Genomic DNA, 18906 nt, shown 5'->3' on the forward strand with positions numbered 1-18906 from the left:
TCTTCAGTTTCCACAAACACCCAGTATTTAGACTCATGATTGGAATACTCAATTATAAAAACTGGTCCCGCTACTTTATATATGTTCCCAGTTTCTCATTTGATATTCCCTCTGTCTCACCCACAATGTCTCTCCTGTGAGGCAAAATGCAACCCAGGGGGTCATTTCTGGTATCTTTTTAGACACCCCTTGTCCCATAACAGCTTCTTAGATAACACTTTCACACCAGAAACAAGTAACAATCACAAAGACAGTGACAATAATCAGTACAGTTTATCCTCGGGATCCTTCCTCTCTCCACCTCCCCACAGGGCCCGACCTTCCTTCTGTATTTCTTTCCCACTCTTGCACAGCTGCCCACCTAATCGCACCTCTTTCTTCTCCAGTAAACAACATACCCATGACAAACATCGTTTCCATCCATGAGTAGAAATTAGGCTCTATACATTGACCTAATTGTTCTGCTATTCTTATAGGATCCTCAATTAAGGAATTCATTTCCTTTTTGAAATTCCTAACCCTTCTGCTAGTAAAAAGGGGGAGGCATCAGCATTCCCTATTTCCCCTAGACCTAAGGAGACTTCCCTAAGAGGATAAAGTGAAGTATTAGTAAGGTTAGTATTAGAGAAAGGAAAATTCTCCAGGTCCCATCTACATTGCTCCAATTCCCTCAGTAATTAAGAATGTGCACTCTCTCTAGGACCCTGCACGGGATCAACAGCGCAGCCACTCCCTGCCTCTGCAGAGACCGCTGCTGCTTGCATTGCTTTAGAAATTTAAGGGGGGGGGGGGGGAGAAGTTGTCTAAGGGATCCCACTTAAAATTTTCCTGCTTCTCTCCTTTCTCTTTTGAACTTCAACTCCTTCTTGTGAGGAATTGTTTTACTTTTTGCACCCATTAACCAGCATAAGCCAATTCTGTTTCAGAGAAAGGAGTCTGTTTACATATGAATTCAAAGTCTGACAAGCTCAATCTTCACCAGACCCTTATTTTGGTCAAAATAATGTTTTTCCCTGTAGTGGCTCTCTAGGCTATGTCTGTATACAGTATTTAAACAACTTTTCCCTGTTCTTGTCCCTACTTTTAGGATTATTTTCCAATTTGGAAGCTTCTTTTCCAAGGGGCTATCTCTAGGCATGATTTTGGGTCCCCTTTTCCCCTGTTCTTTGGAGTTCCTATTCCCCATCCCTCTGGAATGCTGCTGTGAACTACCCAGCTCACAGGTTACCACACTCCAATTCTGGGATTTAGGGCCACTCCCTCCAGAGTACCTCGCTCCAATTCTTGGATTAATAGGGGTGTACTGCTGGCACTTTGTCAAGCACACAGGGTACTGCACACCACCAGCTCCCTCCTGAGACTCACCCGAGACTCAGCCGACCCCCAAGGCAAGAATTAAATTCCCTTACCTTGGTCCGTGCATGAAGTTACCGGGTCTGCAGGGGTCAACACCCGTGCCCCTTTCCCAGAGCCATTCCTTTATGTAACAGTCTTGGTTTCCTATTGGCCATCCCAAGGAGTCACCTCACACTGAAATCAGTGGGGTGCACTTACCCTGTCCAGAGCAGTAGGGGGAACCCCAAAGAGGTGATAATAATCCTGGGCGAGCCCCCACACTGTTGGAAATAGCCAAATAATTTATCAGGATGGTATCTCTGATAAAGCAGATTTTATTCGCAATTGCAGTAGTGGGCCTCCTCAAGCAGGAGAGCACACAGTAAACAGCGTTACATCTTTTATGCCCTATTACTCGATGCTGATCTCTTTCTGGTTTCTCCCCTGGTTCCTCATTGGCTGAGAGCTTTGGGTTCACAATCTTCCTGATGTTCAACTAAACATACGGATACTGGATAAATTGTTGCTAGCTAAGCATATATTGCTAATTAGTTAACTTCTCACACTTGCTCATTCAACACTTGGTCATTGTTTCTGGACATCTGCTCATACTTGGATAGAGATAAGCTTGGAAGAACAGAGGGGAGCATCCTGATGCCTGCCTGCTGCATCCCACCCTACCCACAGAGCGAGGCAATCCAACCTTGTGTACAGGCCCTGGCTTCTTTGATGTTTGTTAAGTCTGTTTTTCTTTTGTTGAGGGTTTCTTATCTAAAAAGAATAGTCCTACAGTATGCTTTCTAGTCCATAATACTATACCTATGCTATTTGGAACATTTAAAAACGATTGCAGTTTTGCAATCAAGAATTAATCACATAATTCAGCAACTATACTTCTAAAATACGGTACTAACATATACGGTATTTCTGCTTTTTCACATCAGCTATTTCTAAGGACAAGTTACAAAACACAAATAAGTTATGCTCTACTTCTTCCGATCAATTCCCCCTTTTCAGTATCTAATGCAGAAACAACAGTCTATTCCTACACGCTTGTTTACTTGAAAAATATATGCTCACTTGAAAAGTGAACTCCGCTTGTTAGTCTGAGTATTTGTCCTATTTTCAGTTGGGCTAGAGTTAGTTTTCTTCCCAGTAGCTGGTACGGTGCTGGGATTTGGATTTAGAGTGAAAACAATATTGATGATGCACTAATAGCTTAGCTGTTGCTGGGCAGTACTTGCACAGAATTGAGGACTCTTCTGCTTCTCATGCTGCCTGCCAGCAAGGAGCTGGGGATGCTCAAGAAGCTGGGAAAGAAGTAGAATAGCTCTGTTTTGCGTAACGACTGTGTAGTTGCATGAAGGCTTTACAGAGAAAGATGAAAGATACACGGAAAGAAAGAGAAAAGTGGGATTTAGAGTATGGGAAAAGACTTTATACTGCTTTATGATGGTTGCCTGGTATATGTGTCCAGTTTTGGGCCCCTCACTGTAAGAAAGACACTGAGGCCCAGGAGCATGTGCAGAGAAGGGCAACAAAGCTGGTGAGGGGTCTGGAGCACAGGCCTTACGAGGAGTGGCTGAAGTAGCTGGGATTATTCAGTCTGGAGGAGATTCAGGGGAGACATTATTGCTCTCTATAACTACCTGAAGGGAGGTTGTAGTGAGCTGGGGGTTGGCCTCTTCTCCTGTGTAACCAGTGATAGGTCTAGAGGGGATGGCTTTAAGCTGCACCAGGGAAGGTTCAGGCTGGACGTTAGGAAATCCTACTTCTCTGAAAGGGTGGTCAGGCACTGGAATGGGCTGCCTAGAGAGGTGGTGGAGTCACTGACCCGGGTGGTGTTCAAAGAGCATTTGGATGTTGTGTTGAGGGACATGGTATAGTGAGAACCATTGGTGAAGGGCGAATACTTGGACTGGATGATCCCGTGGGACTTTTCCAACCTTAGCGATTCTATGATTCTATAAAAATTTGACCAAAATGTTTTCAGGAAAACTACGGTATCAAACTATTTTGGACAAATTGCTATGTCGAATGATCAGTCCTCACTAACAATTCTATAAATAAAATAAGTCTGCCCTCCGGAAGTCCAAGGTAGCAGTTTTGCTGTTCCCCCTCCTGACTACCAGCTGCATCAAGAAGTTGTCCTCCATACATTCCTGAAACCTCCTAGACTGCTTCTTCTGTGCTAAATTGTATTCCCAGCATATGTCAGGGAAGTTGAAGTCCCCCATGAGGACAAGGGCTGGCGATCGCGCAGCTTCCGCCAGCTGCTCGTAGAACACCCCATCTGTCTCTTCATCCTGGTTTGGCGGTCTATAACAGACGCCCACCAGGATGTCTGCCTTGTCGGCTCTTCCCGTGATCTTAACCCATAAGGATTCAACCTCATTATCCCCAGTCATAAGTTCAGTAACTTCAAAGCACTCTTTCACATAGAGAGCCACGCCACCACCCCTCCTTCCTTGCCCATCCTTCCTGAAGGGTTTGTAGCCATCCATTGCCGTACTCCAGTCATTGGAGTGGTCCCACCACGTTTCCGTAATGGCACCTAGGTCATAGCTTGCCTGCTGCACAATGGCTTCTAACTCTTCTTGTTTGTTGCCCATGCTGCGTGCATTGGTACAGACACACTTTAGCTGGGCCTCTCGCCTCGCCCCTAATCCCATTATCGCTCCCCCAGGCTCACCTCTAGCAGGCCTGGTTTTATCCCCTTCCCCCCTCATGTCTAGCTTAAAGACCTCTCTACACGTCCCGCCAGCTCCTGGGCAAGGATCCGTTTCCCCCTTTGAGGCAGGTGATACCCATCTGCAGACCTCAGGCCAGGTGCCGAGTAGACCGCCCCATGACCAAAGAACCCGAGATTCTTGCGTTTGCACCAGCCTCTCAGCCATGTGTTTACGCGATGGGTTTTCCTGGTCATTGCATTGTCTTTCCCTGCCACTGCAGGAATACCTGCAAATACTACTTGTATGCCTGCATTGTCAGCTAACCTCCCCAGTCCCCTAAAATCATTTTTTATAGCCCTCAGGCTTCTGTCAGCAACCTCATCACTGCCGGCCTGAACTATCAATAACGGAGAGGAATCAGAGGGGTGGGTCAGACCAGGAAGTTTTCTAGAAATATGCCTGACCCGGGCCCCAGGAAGGCAGCGCACCTCCCTACGCGTAGGGTCGGGCCAACATATCGGGCTCTCTGTTCCTCTCCGGAGGGAGTCACCCGTGACTACCACCCTCCTTTCTTTTTTGGAGGAGGCAGTCTTTAAGCGTGGAGCTGACCTCCTCACCTTAGACACGCTTGGAGGCAGCCTTCCCACCTTATCCTCACTCACCTCTCCCTCCGGTTTCAGGGCGTCAAACCTATTATGTAGAGACACCTGGGAAACCGTGGTAGGTCGGGGTGGGGGTCGCCTGCGTTTCCGAGCTGGGACCTGCTGCCATTCCTCCTCTCCTCTCGAGTCGGCTCTCTATGCTCGACTGCAGCAAGGGAGAGGGTCCACTACGGTTTGGGGGGTGCAGTCTCTGCATGTTTCTCTCAGAGAGTCACTCCACCAGTCAATCTCCCACTCACACTCTCTGATAGTTCTCAATCTCTCCACCTCCTCCCTGAGCTCTACCACCAGGCTGAGCAGCTCATCTACCTGCTCGCACCTCACACAGCAGCAGGCTCTGGCACTCCCTGCAGCCAGAGACCTGCACGGCCACATTTCTGGGCAGGCCCTCTGTCTGGGTCGCCACATTCTTCTTGGTGCAAGCCCACTGCCTGGCAGAGACCATGTTCAAACTGGAGGTCTCAGGGACCGTCCATAGGAGAGCTGGTCTCCCGAGCAAAGGCAAACGGAACAAGACATAAGGTCCCTTATCCAGAGCAGTCTTAGCCGCCCTGAAGCTGGTCTCCACAGCAGTGACCGTTTCACACGTGAGGAGGGTGTTTAAACTATACCGCGATTGTGCCAGCTCCGCCCCTGCTGCCTCAGCAGCCCGCCCACAAGCTGCCAGCCCCCCGGCACCGGTATAGTGCTTTTGCTAGCTTCAGAAAAGCCCTAGAAAGAGCTTTTTGATCTGTTTTCCTTCCCTTCCCCTTCCCCTTCCCCTTCCCCTTCCCTCTGTGTAACCACTCCTCATCCCCAGATGGACATGGGATTTCTGAGTGGCCCTGAAGAAGCTGTGGCTGGACATGGCCTTCTCGGTCACCCTTGGAGGTTGCCGCCATCGCTGGCCTCCTCCCCCCCCACACCTCTCTGCTACCCGCATTCAGGCCGCCATCGGCTTCTGCAGAGGTGAGCTGCAGCCGTGGAGGGGCAGTTTGCAAACCGAGCGAGGGCCTCTGGGGGTTTGTACCATCAGCCTCACTTAATGAGCTCGTGAGGAGAAAGCCTGAAGCAGATGCACCAAACAAAGCCTCAGTCCCCTGAGCACAGACGAGTCTACCACATGCATTCCCCAGTTCATTCCCGCCTCACTTTGTGAATTAGAATGACAGAATGATAAAATCAGAGAATCCTTAGAGTTGGAAGGGAGCTCGGAAGGCCGTCTCGTCCAACTCCCATGCAATGAACAGGGACACCACAGATAGATCAGGTTGCCCAGGGCCTGATACAGCCTCACAGCAGAAGCATGGGATCCTGGGCAGTCTGGCTGCACTTGAGCCCACTCCCAAAGCTTTCCGGCTAAGCAGGCGCACACATCCTCCTCCCTGGGGAGTTTGGTCTACGCCATTTGAACCGGGCTCCGGAGCCAGCCCCGCCCAGGCGGGGCAGCGTGTCACAGTGGGGCCCTTTCTGACACGTCCCTGTGTCACCCAGGCATAGCTGGCGCCGACACGGTGGCCCTGCAGTGTCCGACAGGACAGCGAGGAGACAGGGCAGGAGTGTGCGGGTCTGGCTAGGAGCCCCCGAGCGCAGCCCACGTCGTTTCCCTCTACTTCTGGCAGCCCCGCGGCTGCCCCTTCCCTACCCTCAGCCCTCATCCAGCAGGATGGAGGAGAGACCCCCCAGCAGCCCCAGGGTGGCCTGGGAGGAGAGTGGGGCTCCCCAGGAGAGAAGATCTCCACCGGAGCCCTACGAAGTGACCGAGGTGCAGCCTCTGCGTGCTGGTGAGTGAGGGTCCCCAGCACGGTGGGCAGGGCTGGGGCAGCGAGTCCCCCTGCTCAACACCAGGGCCCCTTGTCCTGACAGGCACAGGCAGACTGTGCCAGGGAGCGGGCCCAGGGCTGGAGAGGGCAGAGCTCCTTCCTCTGCTCGCGCCTGCCTTTGGCCCCTCTACAGCGCTGCTCACTCTTTTCCTTGGTTAGATGCTGACAGCCTGTCTCTCTCTGAAGAGGAGGAGGATGAGGAGATAGGAGAGTATGAGAAGGCAGCTATGGACAAAATAGCATACATTCTCAAGATTACGGAAAAGGTAATATGTTAGTTGTGCCTGCATCCCCACATGGTCCCTCTAGCTCTGCCTTCAGGCTGCAGGAGGGATGGACAGAGCTACTGCCCTCCAGGCGTCCTGCACAGCTCCAAACCCAGCAATGCCCTGGGCCTGCCGGACACGGCTCTCCCAGCTCACGCTCCCTCTTTGTCTCTCTGTGGTCACCAGAATGAGGCGCTAAAGATGGTGTTCCTGGAGAGCGTCTGCACCATCTGCAGAGGCGACGATAACACGGGCTTGTGTGACAGAGTGGCTCTTTTCTGCCGTGAAAATAACTTGGCGGAGAAAGTCAAGGTGAGGGGACAATAGAGGGGGTTGTGGGAGGGGGCAGAGCCACCCAGGGACTGGCACCCTGAGAGGCAGGGGTGGGCAGGGGGACTGTGGGTACCGCTGAGATCTCAGCAGTGGGACGCAGGGTGCCTCTGCGTTCTGGTGCTGGGCGGGGGTCACTGGGGCTCCTCTGGCCCCGCTGACCAGCGTGAGGTCCCATCCCATTTCTGCTCTGCAGGAGCTGCTGGAGGATGAGCCCGTGGACCAGCTGTGCACTGCAGTGCGGTACCAAGCCATGCTTGCGATCGCCGCCTTGAGGTACAAACCCAGCCCCTGGCTTTGCCACTGCACCCCCAGGGTACGATCCTGGGTGCCCTGACCGTAGCCGGGAAGCATCCCCCACGTGGGCAGGGAGGCCCTCAGCTCTCCCCTGCTCTGGGCTTCTGCAGAGGTGGGAGGAAGCCCTGAAGCTCCCTGCAGGGTCTCTGAGCCTGCCCCAGTCATCAGGAGGCACCTTTCCTCTGGCCAGGGAAGCCCCGTGGAGGAGGTGCCTTCCAGCAGGGCTCCACGTCCCTCCCAGGGAGCCCTGCCCAGGGCAGGACTTGTTCCACCCCTGTCTCAGCACCCAGGCACTGCTCCCAACACAAGGTCTCTCTGTTTGCAGCGAAGTGAAGGCAATTGCACAGGAGGAAATACTACCTCTTCTAAATGCATGCTTCAAAGCCGTCTTCTACCTTCCACCAGAAGAGGACTTGGACATTCACCTCTACAGTCACGTATGTATTGGGGACTGGCGATCCCACACCTCGGAATTATTCATGCCCAGAGATTACCAGTGATCCTTGCAGGCGGGGTCTTGGTCTCGGTTCCCTCACCTTCCTACCCCCTCCCCCTTCCCTCTCACTCTTGCCATGAGCCTGGCAACACTCAGTGCTCACAGCCTGGTCTGCTCACAGCAGCTTTGCAGCCATGGGGCCTCTCCCAGGCTGTGCGTGCATCTGCAGGTGTCGTTCGCTGGTAGTCAGAGGGGTTCGCAGCAGTTTCCTTGGGGTGAGGGGGCCCTCTGAAAGACTTCCACAATCTGCGGTTGTCTTTACAGACCCTGCGTGCCATGGACAGCATGCTGCAGATGTTGCTGCTCAGCCATTGTACCTCCAGCAATGAGGAGCTGCGGAATATCTTGGAGGTCTGTCTATTGCACAGCTCTGCCCCCAGAGCTCTCTTTGATAGGATCAGAGCCCTCTCCATGGAAACGACACTGGCAGCAGCAGGAGCCTGCAAGGGACCTCAGTGGCTGTAGTCCCATTGAAAGTCTGGCTCTAGCTCAGGAGAAGCCTGGATGGATACTATGATTCCAGCCAGGGTTTCAGCAGTACTACTTCTGCTGGAGTGGGCGTCAGCAGCTTCTCTCCTCACAGGTGCTGACACGCTTCACCAGCACCCAGAACAAAACTGTGCAAGCAAGAGCCTTGAACAGGATCTGGAAACTCAGCTATTTCGTCACCAGAGGTTTCTGGCAGGAGGTAAGGAGTCAGGAACATTCCAGCCAAGCTATCTCCCACTCCCTGCATTCCAGAGCAGCCTACCTGCAAGACAAGCTTGGGCACAGGTGGGAGGCTTCGGCATGCATTTACCCCTGAAGTTCGAGGGTCTTTGTCCTTCCTTTTCCTCTGGTCCTCCCACCCCCCACCCTGTTCTCTCACTCAGTTTGACATGTCTTCCCGCCATTCCTTCTTTCTCGCCGTAGTCATTTGCAAAATTCGTCCCGCCTTCTCAGAGGACAAACATCATCTGCATGACCCTTGAGGCCATTGGAGAGTGCAGCGCTGAGGACAGGGAGTGGGCCAGCTTGATGCTGGATGTGGTTCTACGGGACCCTGTCAGCTGGATGATGGATGTAAGCAGTCTCAGGCTAGACTGCCATGCCCTGCCCTGGCCTCCACAGCTCTTGGGCATCCAAAGCCATTTTAAGGCAGCAAAGAGCTGTGGGAAGGGCAGTAATAACAGTGGCTGCGCGGCAAATGGCTGCAGTACAGCAGCAGCAGCATGCTCCTTCTGTCCTCCCACCAGGTGCCAGAGATTCTGGAGTTCATCTGGAGAAACCTGGGAAGCAACAGCACATCCCTACAGCCGACCCTCTACACAGTGCTGGATGTGCTGACCAACCAGTTTCCCAGGGATGTGCTGATAAGCGTGCTGACTGACCTTCCACACAGTGACAGGTACCAGCCCTGACAGCCCCACATGTTTGTTCCATGAGAAGAGCAGGGCTCAGGGATGCTCGGCTGCCGGAGCCAAGGAAAGCTGCAGGACATCCCGAGGAGCAGGCCCTCCATCCTGCTGTGCTTTCCAGTGCTGCTGGGCCGCTCAGGGCTGCAGCTGCCAATGCCGACCGTGGCAGCCCAGGGCCCCCCGTCAGGCTCCTGCCCTGCCCCTCGGGGAAGGCCATCACAGCTTCTCCTGCTTGCCCAGGCCAGGCGCCCAGGCCTCCCCAAGCACGTGGGGTGGCAGGGCCAGGGCAGCAGCACAGCCTTGGGCTTGCTGGGCCTGCCTGAGCCCTGGCGCTGTGGCTGAGCGTAACATTAGAATGTGATGGAAAACAGCAATGACAGAGGGTTAGCAGAGTCCCAGACTGCAGCAAGTGAGGATAAGCTCATGTGCAGCAGCCATGGAGGCAGGAACAAAGGAAAAAGGCTGCTTAGCTTTGGAAGACTTGAGGTTTACTGGGATCTCCAGAGAGATACCCTTGCTTCCACTGCTAACCCTTAAACAAGGTCTGGGAGAGGATGGATCCTAGCTCCACCCCTTCCAGTGACTCAGCTGCGTTTCTTGCACCTGAGCTCCCACGCACTGGCCCTGCCTCCCACCAGGTGCTCAGTCACCATTTCAGGCCATGACTTAGCTTCTGCTAGACTGAGGCAGCCCTGCTGACACAGCATTGCTCTTTGCTTGTAGCACCACGCTGGACATCTGGAAGAGAATGCTTTCCCTGGCAGAAAATTCAGAGTGCATCTTGGATGTACTGTGCAGCGTTCTCCAGGACCAAGAGCTGTGTGGGATTTTTAACGTCACCACAGCGGAGTTGGGCCTCCTTCGGCTGACTGTGAGTTAGCAGACAAGGCACCGTGCTGTCCTTCAGGGCTCTCTTTGCCCAGCTCCCTGCCTCCCCCTGCCTCGCTCCCCAGGCTGCAATCCTGAGATCGGACAGAGGCAGTCGGGGCTATGGCAGTGGCAGAGATGAAGCCACGGCCTCCCCACAGGCTGAACAGGCTGCAGGGCCGGAGAGAGGAAGAGCTCGTGGCCACCCACGTCTGGTGCCATTCTGGGGCCAGCTCCTGCTGGTCAGTCGCTCCTCAAAGGCGTGAGAGCCAGAGGCTGGGGGGAGTCAGAGGGCAGGAGGAGGAGGCCAAAAAGCCATCCTGTGTTGTGCTGGGTCTGGGGCAAAGAGGGGCCGTGGGACCCTCCAAAGGCACTGCTGCCCCAGGCCAGGCTGTGCGGCCCCAGTGACCTTCCTTGAGCTGCCAGAGGAGCCCGGAGCTGCAGGGTGCAGGGAGTCCTGCTGCCTCTGCCTGGCTCTCACACTGCTGCCTTTGTTTCAGCTGATTCATCCCACTGAAGAGAACCTGCAAGAGCTGTGTAAGCCAGCACTGCTCCAGAGGCTTCTGAAGATTGAAAGCCTGCCACTCCTCTGGCTGGTGCTCAGAGGCCTTGTCCTGCTGTCCGAGAGACCTGAGACGGTGAGCAGGACCTAGTGAAATGAAGCCCTCCTGTTGGCAGCCTGGCGCTGGGGCGGTGGGCAACACTGTGCCTTGGCCTTGCCTGAGACTCAGGAGTTGGGGTGATGGCCGTGGTGGGGCCTGGTGGCTGCCTGGGGAGGTTTCCAGAACCCTTCCAAGATGGGTTACCTGGGGGCCTGTTGGAAAAGGGGGTGGCTGAGCAGGTGGCACAGTGTCCTTGCTCTCCTGCCCTCCTTCTCCTATCCCCCCCATCCCTAACAGTGCACCCATGGCCACCACCTGTCCAGAGCCTACTGCTGCCATTCCTGGGGCAGCTGCCAGGAAGCAAGGCGTGTGTGTGGTGCTCTGTAATCAGAGCTCTTACGCCAGGATGGCCATTGCTCTCTTGATGCTAAAAGAAACTCTATGTTTTGTACAGGCAATAGGAATACGGGACCTGCTGCCAGACGTCATGGAGACCTTGAGGTTTGCCAACACGTCCATTGCTCTCAAGGCGAGCAAGATCTCCAGAAATGTGATGACTCATGTGGGGAAGAGAGAGGCCCGTCCCATTGTTGTGGAGCTGGCTGAGAAGCTCCTGCCTCTTTTCAGTCATGTAAGTCAGCTGCTAGAGGCTGAATTCTCTAGCGGACGCATGCTTAGCCTTCTCTCTTTGCTCCTCTGGACATTTGCTGGATATCTTCTGGGCTCTGCAGCCCAGCCAGCCTTGTCCCTGGCAGCCTGGTTGGTGGTGGTGGTGTGAGGCCCCTGTGCTAGGGCGCAGCCCGGCTACTGTGCAAAGCATCTTCTGCCAAGGGTTACTTGCAGAGTGCCGAGTGCTTCCTTTGCTACCAGTGCCAGGCATTCTGCCCAGGTGCCATAGCAGGGAGATGGAGGCCAAACAGGCAGCGTGTGCCCCAGGAGCATTGCCAAGGACCAGCCCTGTCTCCTCTTTGTCCTGGTGCTCAGGGAGCCCTGCTTTGACCTAGTGGAGTGCCTGGGGGAGCACTCTGAGGCACGGGCACCCCATGCTGGAAACCTGTTGCATTGCTTTGCACGACCGCACGGCGCCTTTGTGCAGAATGTGGCTCCGAAGCATCTCCTTTCACATCTGTCACCCTATGCTCATGCGCACCATGGGCAGTGAGAGTGTGTTGCTGAGGTCCGCCTGTTCTCCTCCCTCAGGTGTCAAGTGAAGTGCGAGAAGGCTCCATCCTCCTCTTCAAAGATGTGATGGAAGCTGCCGTGTGGTGGCAGAAGAGAAACATGAGGAAGACTGTGCACAGGGGCCTGCTCCCTCTGCTCTTTCAGATGAGCGATGAGACCCCAAGTGTTGCAGAGGTACGAATTTCAGACCTGACGAGTATGCAGGCAAGGGTGTGCTGACACCTCAGGGGTGGTCTTGGAATTGAGGGCGAGTTTGGCAAGCACTCGAGCTCTTGGGATGTGTGTCTGTGGTGCCATCTCCCAGCATCTGTTGCTCTGTAGGCCTCTGGAGAAGCCCTCGTACGTTGTGCAAAGTTCCTGAGGTGGAAGGAGCTCAAGCGCCAGGCCAAGAGAAAGGGAAAAATGGAGATCAAGGAGTGCTTGGTAAGAACAACCACACAGCCCCCGCCCATTGGCTGGGGAAGGGGATGCTGGCAGAAGGGGCTGCACCACCAGCTGGAGAGTGTCTGCAAGCCTCATGCCTTTGTGTTCTTCTCCAGCTGCGGCAGGACAGGCAGACGGCGAATGAATACCTTTGGCTGAGCCTGCCATACCTGCAAAATTCTCAGGCCTCTTTGCGATATGAGGCTGTTGAATTCATTGGTGAGCCCAACCCCTGGGACCTTCTTTGGGCCCTGCCCTGGCAACAGAGCGCAGCCCTGCAGCCCCCAGATAAACCCTGCCCATGCCAGTAGCCCCGACGAGTGCCTTGCTCAGGTCCTCCCTCGGGCACCGTCCCTGCCTGTGGCACGGGAGGGGAAGCAGCTGGGCTGGCAGGGTCGGGGTCTGTGCTCCTGGCAGCGCGTTGGGGAGTGGGGGTCTGATGAGAGCTCTTTCCCTAGGGCTGGCTTTGCAGCACTCCGGACACCAAAGCAGGGAGAAGCTGAATGTAATTTGCAGTGGTGAGTGAGGGCAGTGCTGTGTGTGCTGTGTGTGCTGTGTGTGCTGTGTGTGTTGCCTTGCAACCAGGGCAGAGCCTGCTGCAGGGGCAGAGGAACATTCCTGGGGCAGGTAGAGCACTCCTGAGCAGGGGCTCCCAGCTGATCCCTCAGTCTCATGTGCTCCTCCTGGCCAGGAAAAGCAATGGGTGGGGCTGGCGTGGTCCAGAGGGGATGCTGGTGGCTCTCTGCAGGTTGGGGGGTTTCATCTCTGCTCTTTTTTCTTCTGTTGAAGCCCTCCAGCCTTTGAGAGGCGATGCCCACCCAGCAGTCCGTTCTGTGGCAACTGGAGTAATCCAGAAATGTCAAGGCCAGAAGGCAGAGCCAACACGGAGGAGGTTCAAAGGACTGTGCTGCTGGCCCTGCTGAGCCATCTGTCCTTATCAAGACGACTCTGATTAAAACTGGGATTACAAAGCCATTCCCTTGCATGGGGATACAGATCCACTGGAGGCCTGGACAATCAGCACCGACACGCAGTTCCACTGAAGGACATACCAGACCTTTAAGCTGGCGTTCATTGCTCCTAAGGACCCCGTGGCTTTCCTTCATGTTCTTTCAAGGTCATTACCCCACCCATGTACAAAATAAGAGTAGCTTCACGGCAGATATGGAAGAGCAATGGGTGGGGCTGGCATGGTCTGGAGGGGATGCTGGCAGGTCACTGCAGGCCAGTCCGTTTCATCTCGGCTCTGTTTCCTTCTGCTGCAGCCCTCCAGCCTTTGGAAGATGACGCCCACCTGGCAGTCCGGTCCCTGGCAGCTGGGACAGTTCTGGTGCTGAGAATTCAAAGGAGAATTCAACATCACCACTGGACTAGCTTGCAGCCCTTTGCTTCTGTCCCTGCAAAGCCATCCATCCTTAGGAAGATGACTCAGATTAAAACTTGGATTACCAAGCCTTCGCTTTCCTGCTGAAGCGAAACAGCAAGTACTTACAACCAGAGGATGAAGAGAGAAGCGTGTAGCAGAAAGCAATCCAAATGCCCAGGGGGCTGAGAAGGGATTCTTGTAATCATGGCAGCTACCAAATGAGAATCAATAAATCATAGAATCATAGAATGGCCTGGGTTGAAAAGGACCACAATGACCATCGAGTTTCAACCCCCCTGCTGTGTGCAGGGTCGCCAACCACCAGACCAGGCTGCCCAGAGCCACATCCAGCCTGGCCTTGAATGCCTCCAGGGACGGGGCATCCACAGCCTCTCTGGGCAACCTGTTCCAGTGTGTCACCACCCGCTGCGTGGAACAGCTTCTTCCTAATATCCAACCTAAACCTCCCCCGTCCCAGTTTAAAACCATTCCCCCTTGTCCTATCACTACCCACCCTCATCAACAGCTGTTAATTAATCATCAATAAAATTTTTAAAATGTCCTCCCCGCAGTGAAGTCTTTGAATTTCATGTGCCCAGCAGTCCTGAACTGTCCTCGTCTTTCACACAGAAAGCAGCTACCGAGGCGAGAGGAGGATTTGTTGGCTGCTGGTGGCAAATATGAGCGTACCTTGAGGCTGCACTGTTCATGCTCATGGGTCACCTGGTTTCATTGCCACGTCTCACAGGTGCAAGGTAATCACACTCCACTGCTCCAAAAGTGACGCCTCCTATTTATTTCCATGGAAACGACAACCACTACAAGGAGCACAATAACACTGTTTGACTGAGCAGTTCTCAGCTACAAAGTGCTATTTTTCAACACAGTCACCACCATCAGCTCTGTATTTTTGCCAGCGATGAACAAGAGCCTGTGTGCCACGCCTGAAAATATCTGCACCAGTGGAGTTGCCTCGCTGCCTCTCTTGCCACTGCTGAAACGCACCACCCGCCACCTCACCGTGCGCACACCCACGGACTGGTCTCCGTAGGCGTTCAGCAAGCATCGATGACCATCACTGGGTGCCTTTTTTCTGCACAGAGGAATTCACTTTCACACTTCTGCTTCATTCGCACTTCCATGTCAGACACCCCTCTGCTGCTATCTGTCACACAACGACAAAATGTAGCGGGATATTGGTGGGAAGGCTCAACCTCTACTGCCACCCTGCCAACATCCGCCTCTGGTGTCGTGGGCCAACAGCATAACATAGGTGTAAAATCTGGTCAACACCCAAGTACAGGGGCAGGATGACTTCCCTAGTCCTGCTCACCACACCGTTCCTGATACAAGCCAGGGTGCCATTGGCCTTCTTGGCCACCTGGGCACACTGCTGGCTCATATTCAGCCGACTGTCTAACAGTACACCAAGGTCCCTTTCCATCAGGCAGCTTTCCAGCCACACCTCCCCAAGCCTGTAGGGTTGCTTGGGGTTGCTGTGACCAAAATGCAGGACCCAACGCTTGGCCCTACTGAAACTCATACCGTTAACCTTGGCCCATCGATCCAGTCTATCCAGGTCCCTCTGTAGTGCCCTTCTCCCCTCTGGCAGATCAGCACTCCCTCCCAGCTTGGTGTCGTCTGCAAACTTACTGAGGGTGCACTCAACCCCCTCATCGAGATCATCAATGAAGATATTAAGCACAAGTGGCCCCAGCACTGAGCCTTGGGGGACACCGCTCGTGACCGGCCGCCAACTGGATTCAACTCCGTTGACCACAACTCTTTGGGCCCGGCCACCCAGCCAGTGCTTCACCCAGCGGAGCGTACACCCAGCCAGACCATGGGCAGCCAGCCTCTCCACGAGGACGTTGTGGGAGACAGCGTCAAAGGCCTTACTGAAGTCCGGGTAGACCACATCGACAGCCTGACCCTCATCCTTGACCCTCATCCTTAGTCACAAGGTGACTAAGCGGGTCACCTTGTCATAGAATGAAATCAGGTTTGTCAGACAGCATCTACCGTTCGTAAACCCATGCTGACTGGGCCTGATCCCCTGGTTGACCTTTAGTTGGTCCATGATGGTTCCCGAGATTATCCGTTCCATGACCTTCCCTGGCACCGAGGTGAGACTGATAGGCCTGTAGCTACCAGGATCATCTCTACGGCCCTTTTTGAAGATGGGCGTCACATTTGCCAGTTTCCAATCCACCAGGACATCCCCAGTTAGCCAGGACTGCCAAAAGATAATGGAGAGTGGCTTGGCAACCACGTCCGCCAACTCTCTCAGCACTCGCGGGTGCAGTCCATCCGGCCCCATGGACTTGTAAGCATCCAGCTTTCGCAGCAGGTCCAAAACTATCTCGTCTTGGATCGAGAAGGGCTTATTCTGATCCCCATCCCTATCTACCAGCACAGGGGGCTGTGTTCCCAGGGACTAACAAGTCTTATTATTAAAGACTGAGGCAAAGAAGGCATCAAGTACCTCAGCCTTATCCCTATCCGTGGTGACCAGGTTGCCCTCGGCATCCAACAGGGGATGGAGATTCTCCCTAGCCTTCCTCTCGCTGCTAATGTGTTTATAAAAGCACTTACTGTTTACCTTTGCTTTAGTGGCCAAGCTCAGTTCTAGCTGCGCTTTGGCTTTTCTAATTTTCTCCCTGCACACCTTCACTACATACCTGCAATCATCTTAAGTAGCTTGCCCACTCTTCCAGAGACCATAAACTTTCCTTTTGTTCTTGAGATCCAGCCAAAGGTCTCTGTTCAGCCAGCCCGGCCTCCTTGCCCGTCGGCTCATCTTCCGTGACATGGGGATGGTCAGGTCCTGCACCTTTAAAACAGTTTCCTTAAAATATTCCCAGCCTTCCTGGGCTCCCACGCTCTCCAAAACTACCTCCCAAGGGACCCTCTCAACCATGGTCCTGCAGAGGTGGAAGTCCGCCCTCCGGAAGTCCAAGGTGGCAGTTCTGCTGACTCCCCTCCGTGGTTCAACAGGGATAGAGAAATCTAGCGTCTCGTGATCACTTTGCCCCAGACGGCCTCCAACCTTCACATCCCCCACCACTTTACATCCCCCCTCTGTTGACAAACAGCAGGTCCAGGATATTGCTTCCCCTCGTCGGCTCCCTCACCGGCTGTGTCAGGAAGTTACCTCCCACACGCTCTAGGAACCTCCGGGACTGTTCCCTGTCCGCTGTATTATAATTCCAGCAGACGTCTGGGAAGTTGAAGTCCCCCACCAGAACAAGGGGGAGTGAGCTAGACACCTCACCCAACTGTTTATAAAGCCTCTCGTCCACCTCTTCATCCTGGGTGGGTGGCCTGTAGCAGACCCCCACAATAACCTCAGTCTTGTTGGCCTTTGCTTTTATTCCGATCCATATACTCTCAACCCTATCACCACCCTCATTAATTTCCACACATTCATAGTCTTTTTTAATATAGAGTGCTACACCACCGCCTTTCCTACCCAGGCTGTCTCTTTTGAAAAGCCGGTAGCCCTCCATCACTGCACTCCAGCTGTGGGAGTCGTTCCACCACGTTTCTGTGATGGCAACTATAGCATAACTTTCCAAACACACAATGGCCTCCAACTCCTCTTGTGTGTTACTCATGCTGCGTGCATTGGTGTAAAGGCACCTGAGCTTGATCTCCTTGCGAGTGGCAGTAACCCTAATACCCTCATCACCACACGCAGGTGTTTCCACAGCCACCAACCTCATACCCGCCCTCGTGTTCTTCCTACAAGGGCGTAAGCCATGCTCCTTTTTCACCAAGGCACAAGACCGTGGGGTCTTACAAGCACATCCCTCTTCTCCAAGCACAGGGACGTTGCGCTTGGGCCCCATAGTAGTAACCCCAGTTACACCCCCACCCCCCTTCATACCTAGTTTAAAGCTCTGTGAATAACCTACCCAACTCCTGTCTTAAGACCCCTCTCAACCGGTGGGAGAAGCCACTCCTATCAGCCGCTAGCCGGCGCAGGCTCTTGCAAATAGAGCCGAGGTCAAAAAACCCAAACCCCTGCCGGGCACACCAAGCTCTGAGCCAGGTATTAATCCATTGGCCCACTATATCAAGTCTCTCATTATTTCCTACAGCTGGAGGGATAGAGGAGAGCACAGTGTGCGCTCCTGAACCCTTTACCTGCCTCCCCAAGGCTCTGAAATCCTTTTTCAGAGTCCTTAGGGAAGTACTGCCAAAATCATCACTACCAGCCTGAAACAACAACAGGGGATAGTAATCAGTGGGCCGGACCAGGGAAGGGAGTTTCTTCCTCACATCCTTAACCCGGACTCCCGGGAGGCAGCAGACCTCTCTGTGTAGAGGGTCTGGTCTACATATTGGCCCTTCTGCTCCCTTCAGCAGAGAGTCACCAACGACAATGACCCGTCGTGATTTCCTAATTGATGAAGTTTTAATGCTGGGCGAGGACTGGTCAGACTTCGGGAGCGCTACCAACTGGGGAGAACCGTCATCACCACCATTATCCAGTTGTCCCTGCAGAGCACTGTACCTGTTTTGCAGGGGCAGCTGGGGGGGCTGGGGACTTACCGGGAGGGCGCGCCTGCATCTGTGAGCAGGGGCCTTATGCCACTGCCCTACATCCCCCGATTCTTCGTTGTTGATCCTGGGGGGAGGAGAGGATAGAGGATTCACTGCAGCGGGAACACTGTCTGCATGCTGATTCCCCTCTGTCACCTGATTGCAAGGCGGCAGGAGGTGACTTACTCCGTGCAGAGCCACGCCTGGCTGCCTAGATCTAGGGGCTGATAGGGTTTGGTACCAGCAGTCAGTCTCCCTCTCACACTCCTTTACGCTCCTCAGCCTCTCCACCTCATCCTTCAGGTCGACCATAAGGCTGAGTAAGTAGTTTACCTGGTCACATCGTACACAATTGCTGCCTCCCTCACCTAGCGCTGAAAAGGCCGGAAGCGCCAGGCTCTGGCGCTCCCTACAGCCAGAGAACTGCACACCAGCATCTTGCTTTGGGATCTCAGTCTGAGTATCCTCATGTTTCTTGGCAACAGCCTTTCTTACATACATGTGCGGAGCCTCAGTCTGGGTTTCCACAGTCCTCTTGGCCACCGCTTTCCTTTTGGGAGAGCATGGGACCTCCGTCTGGGTCACCTCATTTTTTTCCGGCAGCAGCCTTCCGCCAGGGCGCGGCCACGGCTAAGCTAAGCAGAATACTTAGCAGCACTGT

The 18906-nt window shown here is 54.0% G+C and overlaps 1 protein-coding gene across 3 annotated transcripts; it reads left to right on the forward strand.

The window, feature by feature from the left end:
- Nucleotides 1-4944: 4944 nt before the first annotated feature.
- LOC101750975 lies at nucleotides 4945-14259 on the forward strand. Of its 3 annotated transcripts, XR_005842962.1 has the most exons (18): nucleotides 4945-6432; nucleotides 6631-6737; nucleotides 6924-7049; nucleotides 7264-7343; nucleotides 7690-7801; nucleotides 8125-8211; nucleotides 8444-8548; nucleotides 8773-8922; nucleotides 9096-9247; nucleotides 9981-10128; nucleotides 10625-10762; nucleotides 11181-11357; nucleotides 11927-12082; nucleotides 12230-12331; nucleotides 12448-12550; nucleotides 12790-12849; nucleotides 13121-13448; nucleotides 13597-14048. XR_005842962.1 is itself a non-coding variant. In XM_040656136.1 (17 exons), exons 1-17 carry the CDS (start codon nucleotides 6315-6317, stop codon nucleotides 13252-13254), a joined length of 2055 nt encoding a protein of 684 aa, XP_040512070.1. In that variant the 5' UTR covers nucleotides 4945-6314; the 3' UTR covers nucleotides 13255-14259. The 3 variants fall into 3 exon arrangements, 2 of the variants coding, with proteins under 2 accessions (XP_040512070.1, XP_040512071.1); XM_040656136.1 differs by having other exon boundaries at nucleotides 13121-14259; XM_040656137.1 differs by lacking the exon at nucleotides 12790-12849 and having other exon boundaries at nucleotides 13121-14259.
- The last annotated feature ends 4647 nt before the right edge of the window (nucleotides 14260-18906 follow it).

This window comes from Gallus gallus, chromosome Z (genome assembly GCF_016699485.2).
Source record: "Gallus gallus isolate bGalGal1 chromosome Z, bGalGal1.mat.broiler.GRCg7b, whole genome shotgun sequence".
Lineage (NCBI taxonomy): Eukaryota > Metazoa > Chordata > Aves > Galliformes > Phasianidae > Gallus > Gallus gallus.

Coding starts and splice junctions, on each gene's coding strand:
- LOC101750975 (XM_040656136.1), top strand. CDS start 6,315: ATGGAGGAGAGACCCCCCAGCAGCCCCAGGGTGGCCTGGGAGGAGAGT. Junction 7,050..7,263: donor ACTTGGCGGAGAAAGTCAAG/GTGAGGGGACAA, acceptor TCTGCTCTGCAG/GAGCTGCTGGAGGATGAGCC. Junction 12,083..12,229: donor AGACCCCAAGTGTTGCAGAG/GTACGAATTTCA, acceptor GTTGCTCTGTAG/GCCTCTGGAGAAGCCCTCGT.